General features: G+C 39.0%; 1 protein-coding gene across 2 annotated transcripts; it reads right to left on the bottom strand.

Annotated features, from left to right (window-relative positions):
* Positions 1-13,625: 13,625 nt before the first annotated feature.
* On the bottom strand, positions 13,626-16,351 carry LOC113330418. 2 transcript variants are annotated; one of them, XM_026577236.1, is made up of 4 exons: positions 16,154-16,351; positions 15,740-16,069; positions 15,406-15,580; positions 13,626-14,060 (listed from the first exon to the last, which is right to left on the bottom strand). In XM_026577236.1, exons 1-3 carry the CDS (start codon positions 16,239-16,241, stop codon positions 15,492-15,494), a joined length of 507 nt encoding a protein of 168 aa, XP_026433021.1. In that variant the 5' UTR covers positions 16,242-16,351; the 3' UTR covers positions 13,626-14,060; positions 15,406-15,491. The 2 variants fall into 2 exon arrangements, with proteins under 2 accessions (XP_026433021.1, XP_026433023.1); XM_026577238.1 differs by lacking the exons at positions 15,406-15,580; positions 15,740-16,069.
* Between the last annotated feature and the right edge of the window lie 1,037 nt (positions 16,352-17,388).

The following is a 17,388-nucleotide window of genomic DNA, read 5'->3' as shown; positions in this document are numbered from 1 at the left end:
TTTGTCCCAACGACAAAACCCTAATTTTGGCCACGCCAAACCGCGCAAAGGCTTGCAGGCCATGCCACATGTGCCAATGGCATTCCAGCCACCTTGTCGCACCATGCCATTCCAGCCTTCCCTTTCACGGCTGCTTAAACGAAGGCGTGCAACAATCAACGACCACCCTTCCATCTTAGATGCAAATATTAGCCGTCCAAGGTCGCCAACCAACGCATAGTAACCTTTGGCCCAACGCAAAAACCCTAAATTTGGCCACGCCAAACCGCACCAAGGCATGCCGACCATGCCACATGTGCCAATGGCATGCCAGCCACCTTGCCGTACCATACCATGCCGGCCTTCCCTATGCGTCTATCAAAACGAAGGCCTACAACATTCAATGGCCACTTTTCATCTAAGATGCAGATCTTAGCCGTCCAAGGTTACCAGCTAACGCATGGCAACCTTTGGCCCTAGTTTGGTCGCGTCTAAACAAAGCCAAAACCCTAACTTCTGGCCGCGCCTAAACTAGGCTATATTAAAGCCATACTGATCATGCTTTCATGCCACTGTCTACCAAATGAAGGGTTAAAATAATCAACGGCTGCCTTTCCTCTTAAGATGCAAAATCTCGACCGTCGAAGGTCACCATGTCAAGTCTCCCAAGCTCAACTTTCCAGACAACAACAACATGCTACATGTTTTCCACGAAAACGCTCGAGACATCAACACATGTCACAAACTGGGGGATGCTCATTGGGTATTGGTTTGGAGGTTTATAGCGTGCGGCGTACACTACGCCCGTTATAAGATAATGTCATAAGGATGAGGCGGTTATTAAATACAGGGACTAACGGTGAAACGCTTTCTTTTATGGAACATCAATTCCAGGCGTTACCGGTTACCACCTCCTCCCATTTACTCACCCGTTTCCTATTTCTTAATGAGACCAGAGTACGTTTCACTTCGACTGGTATTAATAGGCATTACCTATTTCCACCGAACAACAAGTTCAGGTCAGGAGGATACAACACTTAGAAAATATTTGCTAGTTTTCCATCTGTTAGCTTCCCACTTTCTGATACAAGTCGTGGAATAACTACTCTTCCATAATCAACAATTCTGGTCTCAACACTATCTTCGCTTCCCTCCCCAAAACCAACCCTTCTCCTTCACTTTGTTACCGAAGCAAGTCTGTAACGACCATTTCTTGGTTTAGGACGGATTTGTACAGATTGATCTCTCGAATCTAAAGTACTCCCTTGCAGTATATTGTTTAGGGTTTAAACTCGTTTCTCACCCACACACACGAAATTACCAAAATCTGCAGAAATCGTTTTCACCTCAAACAAGAGGGTATCAAGGTTATTTCCCTCAACGATGGCATGCTTCTTAGAATCGTATCTAGATGGCAGCGATCTGATAATTTTCACCACAATGTCCTTTTCAGGAATAGTCTTACCCAATGCAAAAGATGCAATAACAATTTCAGACACTTTGTGACTAAACTCATCAAATGAATCTTCATCTGCCATATGAAGGTTTTCCCAATTGGAATTTAGGTTTTGAAGCCTGTCTTTCTTTTCACTGGTATTTCTTTCGAATACGATTTCTAAGATATCCCACGCATCTTTAGACCTAGTGCAATTTGACACATGGTGATGAAGACTTTGGGTAATGGCAAGTATGATGGCATTCGAAACGTCGGATTTTTGCTTTGCAGCAAGTATCTCATAGCATCATATTCGCTAATATTCTCTGGAACAGTAGCGTTACATACTGCCACAACGGGAGCATCATATCCATTAACTACATATACCCATGATTTAAAATCACGTGCTTGAAGAAAAGCTCGCATAGCAATTTTCCACCATAAGTAGTTTGAGGCATCGAAGATTGGTGGTACGTTAATAGAGATAACACCTCTGTCCATAGAGTCAGGTCGCTAAAAACACAAACTTTTGAGGTGTTGAACGTGTTTTCCTGCTCTGATACCAATTGAAAAAGCGGGGGTCTAACAACCTCACCCAATATTTCAATTAGCAATCTGTATGGACTAACTCCAATATACTTTCTAGAGAATCAACTAGAGAGTTAGACTCAATCTAGATAAAAGTATATCAAAAAGTTAATATCTCAATCTCTCGGTTTGATCTATACTCAAGCAAACGGAAATATGCTAGTCTTTATCAAATACTAGAGAGATAAAATTGGATGGTACCAAAGACCAATATCCAAGTGTCAATCAATTTAAATCAACAACCAAAGGTTGGATATTCTAATTGATTGATCCTAAGGCACAACCTGTGATATTTCAATTATATAACAAAATATAATGCGGAATTTAAATAACACAGACACCAGAAATTTCGTTAACGAGGAAACCGCAAATGCAGAAAAACCCCGGGACCTAGTCCAGATTGAATACCACACTGAATTAAGCCGCCACAAACTAACTTCGGTCTGGAATGTAGTTGAACCCTAATCAATATCACACTGATTCAAGGTACAATTGCGCTCCTTACGTCTCTGATCCTAGCAAGATACTACGCACTTGATTCCCTTAGCTGATCTCACCCACAACCAAGAGTTGCTACGACCCAAAGTCGAAGACTTTAATAAAAAAATCTGTATCACACAGAAAAGTCTATGATAATAGATAAATCTGTCTCCCACAGATAAACCTAAGAGTTTTGTTCCGTCTTTTGATAAAATCAAGGTGAAGAGGAACCAATCGATAATCCGGACTTATATTCCCGAAGAACAACCTAGAATTATCAATCACCTCACAATAATCCAAATCGTCTGGTAGCGAAACTAGATATTGCGGAATCACAAACGATGAGACGAAGATGTTTGTGATTTCTTTTTATCTTTCCCTATCGGAGATATAATCTCAAGTCAATTATTCAATTAAAATCGTACGATAGAAAATGGCAAGATCAGATCGCTCAACTATAAGAGAAGTAGTTTCGTCTGGCTTCACAATCCCAATGAAGTCTTTCAGTCGTTAACCTACAGGGTCTCGAGAAGAAACCTAAGGTTAAAGGAGAATCGACTCTAGCAAAACCAACTAGTATCACACAAAAGGTGTGGGGATTAGTTTTTCTAGTTACTAGATGTCTCCTTTATATAGTTTTCAAATCAGGGTTTGCAATCCAAGTTACCTTGGTAACAAAGCATTCAATATTCACCGTTAGATGAAAAACCTGATTTAACCAAGATAATATATTTCAACCGTTAGATCAAAACTTAGCTTGTCACACACAAATAAAATGTATTTCATTTAGTTTTGAGTAACCGTACCTAAACGTGTACACTTACTTGGTTCACAAATAGTTAACCAATGGTTAGCCATATGAGCACTTTCATATTTACCATATTCATCTTCTTCACATAACTAGTTCAAATGACTCATAAGAACTAGTTGAAGAGTTGTTCAATTGCTTAGGTCTTTATGAATAGACACAATTGAAACAAAATCGGTTTGATTCACTTGAATCAATTCATGAACAATATAGCCATGGTTTGCAAAGATTGCATTCCTTATTAATTTATTATTTAAGTTCATGAACTTCCGATTTGAGAAATATAACCAGCTTGGGTAAGCGTACGGGTACGTGTACCATAGCTACCGGATTTGAGTTTAGAAACTCAGCAGAAATTTTCGGTTCGGAAACTTCCATGGGTACGCGTACCTAAGGTCATTGGTTTAATAGTTTGCAAACTTACAAACTCAGCAGAAATTTTCGGTTCGAAAACTTCCGTTGGTACGCGTACCCAACCTGTCTCCTTCACCATACTGTATGCACACATATGCACACACTTGGTTTCCGGCACATGGATTTATACACTAACGTGCGAACACACTATATATGTTTATATCCATAGTTGGTTACATAATCTCAACTCTACATTTCAATCGTTGAAACATTCTTCTATAATGTTATAACAGTCGCTATTCACAACTATCGTCATCAAAGCTATTTTCAAGATTGAAACGACATCATGAATTTTTTCACGGGTTAAGATGAAAAGTGGTTAAAGTGAAATCTTAACAAAACATATTTCGAGAAAAGGATAGGCGAGTAAACTCGGCTCGAAATAGCAAATGTGTATGTATGAAAACTATCATACTTATACGACTTTGTCTCAAGTGTAGGAGATAGAGTAAATAGACTTTTGAGTGATAGATAAGTTCAAGTCTCCACATACCTTTTAGTCAGATGAAGTTCCACTGGTTCCTTGAATAGTTCTTTGTCTTCGTAAGATGATCGCCATGGAGTCTGGAGCTCAACTACACTAAACTGTCCTAAACCGAGACTGAGCTATAAGTAGTCTAGAAATCAAGACATATAGGTTTGACAACTAAACTTCAAAAACATGGAGATAGCAACGCATGCGAGTTCGACCGAGTTTCGAAGGTCACCACCGAGTCGTCAAGTCTCCCAAGCTTAACTTTCCAGACAACAACAACATGCTACATGTTTTCCACGAAAACGCTCGAGACATCAACACATGTCACAAACTGGGGGATGCTCATTGGGTATTGGTTTGGCGGTTTACAGCGTGCGGCGTACACTACGCCCGTTATAAGGTAGTGTCATAAGGATGAGACGGTTAGTAAATATAGGGAGTAATGGTAAAACGCTTTCTTTCATGGAACATCAATTCCAGGCGTTACCGGTTACCACCTCATCCCATTTACTCACCCGTTTCCCATTTCTTAATGAGACCAGAGTACGTTTCATTTAGAATGGTATAAATAGGCATTACCTATTTCCACCGAACAACAAGTTCAGGTCAGGAGGATACAACACTCAGAAAATATTTGCTAGCTTTCCATCTGTTAGCTTCCCACTTTCTGATACAAGTCGTGAAACAACTACTCTTACAGAATCAACTATTCTGGTCTCAACACTCTCTTAGCTTTCCTCCCCAAAACCAACCCTTCTCCTTCACTTTGTGACCAAAGAAAGTTTGGAATGACCATTTCTTGGTTTAGGCCGGATTTGTACAGATTGATCTCTCGAATATAAAGTACTCCCTTGCAGTACATTGTTTAGGGTTTAAACTCGTTTCTCACCCACACACCTGAAATTACCAAAATCAGCAGAAATCGTTTTCACCCTCAAACAATTGGCGACCATAGTGGGAGATCAATCTCTCGGTTCCAATACCAATTCCAGAATACGTTTCTCTAACCCAGGAAGATGGTCGGTTTTAGGGCTGAATCCGTGTCCTCAAGTTTCACTCAGGCGAACGAAAATGTTCCATCTCCCACACCCAACAACGCAATCGACGAAGGAATACCAAGGCTGACCGACTTGGCGCGGATTCAAGAGATCCACACCAAGAACATGGGTCTGATGAAAGATGCAATTAACATCATACTGGACTTCCTCATCAACTTAACGGCAGAGTTGAACGATTCACTTACCCCGGAAGCTCCAGTACCGTGGACTAACATCCCAAACAATCACTCCCAAGTCAACTGCTTCACTACTAATCATAAACCAGTAGGCCAGGAAGCGGCCTCACTGGTGGAAAATTTATGTGAACTCTTACATCTTTCAAAAGATCAATGGATGGAGACGTTCACCTCCATCAATCAAATAGCTCTAAACGCATCCTTGATTTCTTCACGCTTGGAAACATCAAAAACACCAGAGATTTCCATCAACAACATCACATTTACTGACGACGACATGATGGCGGAGGAAGGGCATAACCGGTCCCTACACGTCACGACCCGTATCAAGGACGTGGAATTCAAAAGGGCTCTCATCGACACAGGAGCATCCTCCAACGTTTTTACCCTCAGGACGCTCAGAACAGACAGGGTACGGCCGAACAAAGTCGTGCGACAGTCCACTACAATGACCGATTTTGAAGGCAACCAAACCAGCACGTATGGGTACGTCAACCTGAATCTATCAGTAGGACTCATACAGTCAAAAATAAGGTTCGACGTAATCGAAAAGGAGCCAGATTACCACATGATACTGGGAAGACCATGGCTCCACAACAACATAATCATTCCTTCGACGTATCACCAGTGCTTGAAAACCATGTTTAACGGAGAAGTCATTCGCATCGCTGCATCATTATCTCCCTATGCGCCGATCTGTGGCATGAAGATTTTTGAACCAAGAAAGGGCCCGCAGGCCACATCCAACAAGGCTCACCACACTCCACTGCCAAAGTGGATGTCCATTGAAGAAAGCGATGGTCTTGTACCGCTTCACAGAGAAACCCGGTCTCACATCCCCCTTCGAAAGAAAGACACGCCAACCTCCACCCGCCAAACCGGAGTTCGGCTTGCACCCATAACAAGCGAGGATGGTATTTTATCATGGATCATGATGAAAAATGGAAAACCGCATATTAGCGCCGCTGTTAGCAATTAACAGGAGAGACTACCACACAGTCTCTCCGCACAATGAAACACTAACGTAGTAACGAGCTGCAGGAGGAAGTACCTGATGCACCACGACAACTACAAGACGGGACCAACTATACCATGGACGAGCTTGAGGTTGTTAATGTAGGGAGTGAAGAATATCCGTGACCCATGTCGATCAGCTCGACTCTGTGCGCGGACGAACGCGTAAAGCTGGTAGACCTTCTCAAGGAATATCAAGACGTATTTGCATGGACATATGTGGAAATTCCTGGCTTGGACGAGAAGCTGGTCACTCATCATTTACACGTGATACCTGGATCCAAACCGGTCAATTCCGGCATGATGTGGAAGAACAGATTAAGGTAGAGATTCAAAATCTACTAGCGGCTGGTTTCATTAAACCGATTCGCCACCTTACTTGGTTGGCCAACGTAGTTCCGGTAAAAATGAAGAATGGTCAGATCAGGTGTTGTGTCGATTTTAGAGATTTGAACAAATGTTGCCCTAAATATGACTTTCCGCTCCCCAACATTGACATGCTAATAGACGCCATCAGTGGACACGGTATGTTCTCTTTCATGGATGGATACAACGGCTACAACCAAATACAGATGTACGAACACGACGCGAGTAAGACGGCTTTTCGAACTCCTCTTAGAAACTTTTACTACACTGTGATGCCCTTCGGTTTGAAAAACGCTGGCGCCACATACCAACGCGCCATGACCACTATTTTTCACGACATGATGCACAAGCAAGTCCAAGATTATGTAGATGACACAGTGGTCAAGTCAAAAACTCGGGAAACCCATGCAGGGATTCTGCGGCAGGTGTTTGAAAGATGTCGCGAGTACAAACTGAAGATGAATCCATTGAAGTGTGCTTTTGGTGTCTCTTTGGGCAAGTTCCTAGGTTTCCAGGTGACTGCCGAGGGAATTAAAGTTGACCCTGTCAAAACACAAGTCATCCTCACGATGCCACCACCGCGAACCGTGGAAGAACTCCAGAGTTTTATGAGTAAAATAAACTACATTCGCCGCTTCATACCTGGATTGGCTCAACTTAATGCTTCGTTTACCCCCTTACTGAAGAAAGGAGCAAGCTTCGTCTGGACCACACTACAATAGGAAGCGTTCCGGAAGATTCAACAAACATTATCTTCCCCAGCCGTCATGAAATCTTCCATACAAGTAAGACCGCTACACCTCTACACTGCTGTCGGAGCTCTACTCGCCCAAGAAGATGACGAAGGGATTGAACATACCATCTACTACTTCAGTCGAACTATAAGAGATACCGAACTCAGATATCCCAAAGCATAAAAGGCATGCTTAGCTTTGATCCACTTCATCCATAAATTCAGGCATTACCTACTTTCCAATAAAGTGGTGCTGATATCTAAGTCCAATCCTGCGAAGTTCCTCCTCTCAAAACCGGCCCTTACAGGTAGACCGGCCAAATGGCTCCTCCAAATGTCAGAGTTAGACATAACATGCGCTTCCCAGAGAGCCATTAAAGGGCAAGCAGTTGTGGATTTGTTGGCGGCGTTCCCGGGAGAGAATACAATGACACTACACTCAACCTCCCTGAAGACTTTCCGGAGATCTCTTTCATTCAAGAAGAAACATGGCTACTACTCTTCAATGGCTCCGCTACTCCTAACAACGGTACTGGAGGAGCAGGCGTGGTTCTAGTATCCCCATCCGGTGAAGTATTCTCGCACTCCTTCAAGCTAGAATTCCCCTGCACCAACAATTCAGCAGAATATGAAGCCTTTCTCATCGGACTGTCCTTGGCTAAACGAGATGGAGACCCAAAGTCGAAGACTTTAATAAAAAAATCTGTATCACACAGAAAAGTCTATGATAATAGATAAATCTGTCTCCCACAGATAAACCTAAGAGTTTTGTTCCGTCTTTTGATAAAATCAAGGTGAACAGGAACCAATCGATAATCCGGACTTATATTCCCGAAGAACAGCCTAGAATTATCAATCACCTCACAATAATCTAAATCGTATGGTAGCGAAACTAGATATTGCGGAATCACAAACGATGAGACGAAGATGTTTGTGATTTCTTTTTATCTTTCCCTATCGAAGATATAATCTCAAGTCAATTATTCAGTTGAAATCGTATTATAGAAAATAACAAGATCAGATCGCTCAACTATAAGAGAAGTATTTTCGTCTGGCTTCACAATCCCAATGAAGTCTTTCAGTCGTTAACCTACAGGGTCTCGAGAAGAAACCTAAGGTTAAAGGAGAATCGACTCTAGCAAAACCAACTAGTATCACACAAGAGGTGTGGGGATTAGTTTTTATAGTTAATAGATGTCTCCTTTATATAGTTTTCAAATAAGGGTTTCCAATCCAAGTTACCTTGATAACAAAGCATTCAATATTCACCGTTAGATGAAAAACCTGATTTAACCAAGCTAATATATTTCAACCGTTAGATCGAAACTTAGCTTGTCACACACAAATAAAATGTATTTCATTTAGTTTTGAGTAACCGTACCTAAACGTGTACACTTACTTGGTTCACAAATAGTTAACCAATGGCTAGCCATATGAGCACTTTCATATTAACCATATTCATCTTCTTCACATAACTAGTTCAAATGACTCATAAGAACTAGTTGAAGAGTTGTTCAATTGCTTAGGTCTTTATGAATAGACACAATTGAAACAAAATCGGTTTGATTCATTTGAATAAATTCATGAACAATATAGCCATGGTTTGCAAAGATTGCATTCCTTATTAATTTATTATTTAAGTTCATGAACTTCCGATTTGAGAAATATAACCAGCTTGGGTACGCGTACCATAGCTACCGGATTTGAGTTTAGAAACTCAGCAGAAATTTTCGGTTCGGAAACTTCCATGGGTACGCGTACCTAAGGTCATTGGTTTAATAGTTTGCAAACTTACAAACTCAGCAGAAATTTTCGGTTCGAAAGCTTCCATTGGTACGCGTACCCAACCTGTCTCCTTCACCATATTGTATGCACACATATGCACACACTTGGTTTCCGGCACATGGATTTATACACTAACGTGCGAACACACTATATATGCTTATATCCATAGTTGGTTACGTAATCTCAACTCTACATTTCAATCATTGAAACATTCTTCTATAATGTTATAACAGTCGCTATTCACAACTATCGTCATCAAAGCTATTTTCAAGATTAAAACGACATCATGAATTTTGTCACGGGTTAAAATGAAAAGTGGTTAAAGCGAAAACTTAACAACACATATTTCGAGAAAAGGATAGGCGAGTAAACTCGGATCGAAATAGCAAATGTGTATGTATGAAAACTATCATACTTATACGACTTTGTCTGAAGAGTAGGAGATAGAGTAAATAGACTTTTGAGTGATAGATAAGTTCAAGTCTCCACATACCTTTTAGTCAGATGAAGTTCCACTGGTTCCTTGAATAGTTCTTTGTCTTCGTAAGATGATCGCCATGGAGTCTGGAGCTCAACTACACTAAACTGTCCTAAACCGAGACTTAGCTATAAGTAGTCTACAAATCAAGACATATATTTTTGACAACTAAACTTGAAAAACATGTTTGAGATAACAACGCATGCGAGTTCGACCGAGCAATGCTCTAACAGTTAGGTTTCAAGGAAGCAAATAAGATTAACCAAGCAATGATAAGCGGAATTGCTTGGAGACTGGTATGGGCACAAATCTTGAAAGGGAAATATTTCAAAAAAACAAGAGCACTTCATTCTAAGAAGAAATCACAAGTTTCTTGGGTATGGAAATGCATACTGCAGGGAATTGAACATATTAAAAAACATAGCATTTGGGAGGTTGGAGATGGCACGTCCATAAATATATGGGAAGATAAATGGATACCTAATAGGGCGGAGATTCTTATCAACTCAGTCCCAAATCGTAACCCAAATATAACACTTGTATCACAGTTAATTGACAGTGACACAAAGAAGTTGAATATATCTTTGTTAAACTCTATGTTTGACACATAACTAGTCAAAGAAATCTTGAATATTGGACTCTTCTTAACTGAGATAGGAACATTGAAAAAGGATAAAATCATATGGTTGCTAACCACCAATGGATAATTCACTGTGAAATCTCTGTATGCCAAGCTTCAAAACTTATCAGACACAACTTCAAAGGTAGCAGGAAAATTTTGGAAATAACTATGGAGCATGAATACATCACAAAGAATAAAGCTCTTTACTTGGAAGTGCTTACAAGATACATTACCCACAAAACAAAAGCTAGGGTTTCAAGATGAGGAGATAAAATGTGTTTTCTGTCAGCAAATAGAAGAATCAACTTTTCATCTATTTTTTTAATGTGATTATGGAAAAGCTGTCTGGAAGCTCCACCCAATGCCTTCTCAGGGAGTAATCTCTAACCAATCATCTACTAATTCTTGTTTTTTAGACATGTACAATGAATGGAGGAAAGGAGACCTGAACTCCATATCCATGGCTTTAGCAGCTACCAAATGTTGGTTTATATGGAAAGAAATGTTCCTTAAAGTGTTTGAAAACAAAAACTGAACACCAGAAAAATTGGCTATTGAAATTCTCAGACATTATGAATACTGGCGTCCATCTACTCTGTCTTCAGTTTCAATTCATAATAGCATCAGACCTTCACCCCAACCATACTGGACATTTCCCATAATAAACTCTTATAAATGAACTGTGATGCTTGGTAGAAATGTGCTAAAACTGATGCAGGCAGTGGTTTTATTTTGCGCAACTGGACAGGTACCTTCAAAGCAGCGGGAATGGGAAGCTGCAGGACTGAATCTGCAGAAGAAGCGGAAGTTGTAGCTTTGCTACACACTACATAATGGGCAGTCACAAATGAACTGCAGAATCTGGCAATAGAAGGAGATAACCAAAATACGATCAAGTACTTACAAGGCACACAAATCTCAATCAAATGGCAATGCTTAGCAATTCTAGAAGAAGTGAACAAGTTGGCAGCTAATCTAATCTCTTTTGAGGGGTTCCATTTTGTGGATAGGAGTGCTAACAAAGTGGCAGACCTGCTGGCTAAAAATAAAGAGAAATTCACCTCAACAGTTTACTAGTTTTATTGAAGTTCCTTTGTTTCTAATTCCAACAATAGCTTTCGACTCTGTCAAAGCTCAAGAAATATGTAATATGAACTCAAACTCTGTACCTTTTCTTGGAGAAACTAATCACACAGATTCAGTCATCAGACGGAGGACTCATTCAGAGTTGATTCCACATTAGTCTGAATCTACGGATTAGTCTTCTTTGCAGTAATATATCTGGTCATTTTCAAAAATAAATAAATATCAAGGCTGAATTGGGGGCCATGGAAAATAATTAGGGGCCTCATCCAATTTATACCCACCCCATAAAAGATAGAGGGCTTCCAAAATGTTGGTGAAAATACCAATTTAGCCTTCTCTAATAACTACCCTAAAAATCTCATTAACCACTAACCTCGGCTCCCAATCTTCATTTCAATCAAAACTTCTTCTCCTCCCATTCTTCTTCTCCTCCGCTCCCTCCCACTGTCTCCCATTCCATTAACGACTTCTGAGGAAAAAAAAATCTCACCGATTCATCGTCATAAGTGAACTAAACCCCCCTAATATAAGTTGGGTTTGTGTTTAATTTGATTTGTTGTTTGAATAATTAGGCTTTCAACTGCCAAATTGCAGTTACAGTTCCAGGGTCGTTAACCACGGTTTTTTATTGCTTAACGATTTTTGATATGCATATTAAATTGATGAAAAATCGTTAACCACTAGGTTGTAGTAGATAACAACCCTAAACCTGGTTTTCTGCCCTAGAATAGTGTCGTCCAGGAATTTCTAAATCGTTAACGATTCTTCTCGACGACCCTTTTTAAATACGAACGACTCTGTCTTATGCAGAACCACCTCTCTGTCCCAAATAGTGATAGGGTTGTTGGGTTATAAACATATTAAGTTAACGACTCTGTGTGACCTAACTAGCTGGAGTCGTCAATTATATCACACTTGGTTGACGATTTTTCATAACCTGCAAAAGTTGCAGGTTTGAGTCGTCAAAGGTTGTGTCAAGTAATTGACGACTTCTTAGAGTCATTCGTTTATTACCCTCTCAACTTAACGACCCTTACTCTGAGTAGTTGCATAGTGCACATGAATCGACCACTTGGAGCATCATTCATACAATTTGAAGAGTATAGGAAGTTTACCTGATTGTTTTGAGCTTCGGGTTCTTCATTTTGAGGATTGGTTCCTTCATTTTGAGCAATAGGATTCCTCCACTGGAATCACTCATTTCAAATAACCCTAAATTTTCCCCCCAAAACTCAATTTCTTCCTCTCCACAACACAAAAACACAATTTTTCTTTTATCAAAATTTTATCCCTAAATCCGATTTTAATCTAACTAAACTAATTAACAATTAATTAACACTCAATTAACACTAATGATTTGGGAGTAGTTTAGCCATTTTTAAAAAAGTGCGATAAGGGATAACTCCCAATTACTATTTCATGACCTTTTTTTTATCTTGTAGTTAGGGTCCCCAATTATTTTTCCGGGGCCCCAATTCAGTGATAAATATCATTACCATACCAAAAAATTGAATTTAGTTTCACTACAACCAGGTGAACACAGTCCAGCACAATGTCAGATCCCCAAAACCAGAGAATGGCATTGATTCTTATCTCACAGTCATTGATCTCCTCTCTTGCTTCCTTTGATGCTAAAAGTTGAGCGACAAATGCTGCATCAACTTGTTTCTGGGCTAAATGTTTTGACTTGCCGTTAGCATAATTTGCTGATTTTTTGTTGGACATAGGGCTCCGCTGTATGTAATAATTCCGACATGCACTATTACTTCGTATACGAGACATCATTGCATTTTTCTGTGCAAAAGCCTGATGAGCTCTAGTGGCATTTGTATCAGACTGATATACTTTCATTTCCTCGCTTATTTCAATCTTCCCCTCAATTCATTACCACACCCCCCATTGGAATTGAATCAAGTGGCTCTATAACAAGCGCTGAGGACTGCGAACTAAGCTCAGGTTCAGCATGGCATTCGTTTTAAAGAATGGTCATATTTCATTATCATGGTACTAGATTCAATTTTTGAGGAGTCTGCACTTGCATTAAGGATATTAAGGCCATCCTCCTATGAATCGTACAAAGGGATATTCTCCACCGAGTATCTGGTAAAGTGTCAACATATTGAGACAGTTTAAATGGAAATTTGTATTTATTTATTTTTTTTGATAGGTAAAAGAATTTCATTAATTCAGAGGAGGAATTACATCTTCGTAGTGAGAAAGTTTGGGGTATAACCAAACCATTCACCATTGCCTCTAGAAATTCTACAATATTTGGCCGCGGTATCAGCCATACTTGTGAAGCTTCTGTTTAGAAATTCAAATCTGATAAAACTAAAAGAACTTATGACAGACTTACAGTCGTCAAGAATGGAGTTGTTAAACCAACATATCTGGTTGTTATTATTGTTTAAGTAATCTAAGACTAATTTTGCATCACTAATGAGACAGACTTTAGCTTTTCCTTTCTCCCTTGCCCATAGAACAGCCTCTAGAATCGCCAAACTTTCAGCTTCCTCTGCGTTTCTGGTTATGCCTGAAATGGTTTTGCATCCAAGATAGTTACCTGCATTATCATTCATGATAAGACCAATACCCGAGAAGTTAGTATTCTTATCAAAAGATGCATCAGAGTATACAATAATGCAATCCTGGGGTAAATTACTAGTTGCATCTGCAAAATCCAATCCAGTTGGTGGAAATTTGTATTTAATGAGCAAAGTTATTGTTTATTGCTTAGAAACAGTAGAATTTAAAAAGAATTTGGGGATAAGATCCCAATCCAGTAAGTAATTAGGATAAAGATGCATGACCTTAGGAACTTTTATGATAAGAAAAGGCATCAGGGGATCTTATTATGATACAACTGCATTAGACAAGATATGATTCCTTGTTCTCTTTAGTCTATGAATTGCTAGCTAAAACAAAAATTGAAAAATAAAGCAACATCAAAGACAAATCATTTTCCAAGGAGTTCCGACAAGAAATTCAAGCAAAAAGGCACCATGGATAACTTGTATCAGTCATATGTTGTGCCATGAGCGACTGTATGTCAGAGTTACGACTATCACTGCCAACAAAATTGCCAAGATTAAAGAAAGCCAAGCTAAATTTCCAAGAGATTTAGAAAAATACAGACACATTAAAAGTGCACTCCAATAACAAACACTAAATTCTTTCATGCTACAACTAGGAATTAACCAATTAATACAGACAGATGGGATTGCGGTTGGTGCCAGTTTAATGGTTAGGAAACAAGAAGAATTTATGATTTCAAAGTTCTTTCCATTAATACCCTGATGTGCAACAATGTAACAAAAGCTACAAAACTTGGAAGTGCTCTATCTCTCAAACGAAAGAACTGGTATTTGTAAATTTTAGACCGTTGGTGAACTTTTCAAAAGACATGTGCAACGAGTATAAACATGACTATCAAATTATTTACATTTACCAGAGTAAGATTTAACAACACTAATTATGAATAAGGATAAAACATAAAAAGGAAAAGATCTATTATTTTGGGAAGGAGGGAGTAGTTTTTATAACTCTAAACAAATGGTAAATTGGCAAAAGTTTAGCTAATCTTCCTGGAACCTATTTGCAGTCTTCTTTTTGTTACTTTTGAAAGACTACACGCACTACTGAGAGGGTTATTTCTATGTAAAGTGGGTAGGGTTAAGCACAGATGCTCCTCGACCACAAGGGTCGACAATTGTCACTCGGACAGTATCCGCACAGATATTTAAAGTACTCAAACCAATTCGCCCATCTCACATTAGAGACATACAATGTTTCTAAATATAAAATTGCACACGGAGTGGTATATATTTTCAGTAGTACATCTATGATTTATCCAACAGTTCTCATGCATAAAAAGTTTTGTGAACGCTTACTGACAGGTAAGAAATTACCTGAAACCCACGAGATTTTGCCCCAAGAATATGAAAATCTTGTTGTTAATGTTTGCATCTTTCTTATTTCATATCTCTTCATAACTTCACTTCCTTAAATCTTCTATTTCCCCTTTAAGGAACACAAAGAAGACTAGAGGGATGCCATAACTCAAAATCACCAACGATGCCATACCTAATCACAAAATTTGTGACAGATGTATCATAAATTTGAGGACTTGCTATTTCTCTAAATACAGGTAGTCACATCTAAGGATTGATACGAAGTGCGGGGTTAATAAGCAATTGAACTTGACAGCAGCCCTTGGAATATGAGCAATGACAAATTTCTTACCGTAATTAACATATCGTGGTACCACCTTGATTTTTTTAGTAATTCCCTTTGTAGATTGGTCGGAGGAACTAAGCAACTGAAGAAGCATCGAAATCACAGCTAACCCACTTCCAGTTTTCTCTCTTACAACTCTTTGACTAAAATCCATTGAACTAAAACCAGCTATTTCATATACATAATCTTCGATTACAACTTTCATAAACAAAAATATACCTAGCAACAAATCCAGTCTGGCTATGTTCTGGATTTCTTGTGATTGCTTATATCTCCCGATATTAATCAGATTAATAGCAGAAGCAAAAGTATAAAGAGGTAACCAGAAGTACCAATCTGAAACATGAAAATAAATAAATGATGATTTGGGTATTTGAAACTAGTTTGATTACAGGTTTGATAAAAGTTTGATTTACATACCTGGGTCGTTTAACTGAACTGACGCAGAGTAAGCAAAGAGAAAGGCCATTAGAAGAGAGCTTATGGTAAATAGCTTAGGTTCTGTCATACTATTTCTTTTTTCAATTTCTAAAGCTTGATCAGCTGAAGATGGTGAAAATGTAAAAGTAGGTTAATCTTTGAATTTGGACTCCTTCAAAAGAAGAATGTTATAGTGTGGTCAACGGGGTCTGTTATCTGTTTGTTTTTTCTTTCTTTTTTTTTTTCTCCGCAAGTTAAAATTCATTCAAAGAGTTAACCTAGGTGTTAGCAACCCTTACATCTGGCCTAGTAGAGCCATCTAATGTCGAGATATCTTCTATTTAAGGTAGGGGAATAAAACAATCATACTTGCAACACAATTAATATGCCTTTATAAGAGAACCACCTTGAGTCCCATGTTTAGCTCTGCTCCGTCACTGTGACGTCAGTCTGGTTTTTCCTTGTTAATGCAGTTTTGTGTTCATCCTTCCATGCTCAACAACACCTACAGTTCCTTTTGTTCTTTTAACTTATTAATACAATTGATTACCTTGTTCAACAATCTGTGCATTTATCTCACTTGTTCAATCACCAGAAACATTCATAGAAGTGAAAATAAGTACCATTACATTCAAACCAACTACCAAATCATTAAACATATTACCAGTTCATCTGCCATAATTACAAACCAAAAGAAGCAGTATTCTGCACAACAACATTACCGAGAAAACAAACTTACTAAAACTACCATAACCCTAGACCAAGAGCTCATTGTCTTCATCAATACCACTACTAGTTTAACACCAACTGTTCATCTCAAAAACAACTTAAAACAAACTTACCAAAGTCAGAAACACCAAAAGAGAAGACCCAAAATCAGCAACAAGAAATTCAAGAGGATTGGAGTTAAGCATCGAGAAAGCCAATTTATTAAAACTTTGCTTATCATTTTCAAAAAATTTTCAAACTCTGAATATTCGGCTGCTTTCGACGCTCCTACAGAGGACCTTAATAGTCCTCATCTTCATCATAATCCCAATATTCATCTTCTTCAAATTCCTCGCTACAGTTGCTTCCTGAAGATGCAGGAGAAGTATCACTGCCTCCAGAAGATGAACTTTCCTCATCACTGCTTTCTTCATCATCTTCCTTGGCAGCATCAGGCAAATCCTCATCAGACGTACTGGTATCTTCTACTGGAGCTTCTCTGGGATATATCCTCACAAGAGGCCTCT

Source organism: Papaver somniferum, unplaced genomic scaffold (genome assembly GCF_003573695.1).
Source record: "Papaver somniferum cultivar HN1 unplaced genomic scaffold, ASM357369v1 unplaced-scaffold_118, whole genome shotgun sequence".
NCBI classification, from domain to species: Eukaryota; Viridiplantae; Streptophyta; class Magnoliopsida; order Ranunculales; family Papaveraceae; genus Papaver; species Papaver somniferum.
Note: the sequence above shows the minus strand (reverse complement) of the source record. Positions and strands in the feature narration are given on the sequence as shown.

Coding starts and splice junctions, on each gene's coding strand:
- LOC113330418 (XM_026577236.1), bottom strand. CDS start 16,241: ATGACAGAACCTAAGCTATTTACCATAAGCTCTCTTCTAATGGCCTTT. Junction 16,070..16,153: donor AGTTCAGTTAAACGACCCAG/GTATGTAAATCA, acceptor TTCATGTTTCAG/ATTGGTACTTCTGGTTACCT. Junction 15,581..15,739: donor ACCACGATATGTTAATTACG/GTAAGAAATTTG, acceptor TTTTGTGATTAG/GTATGGCATCGTTGGTGATT.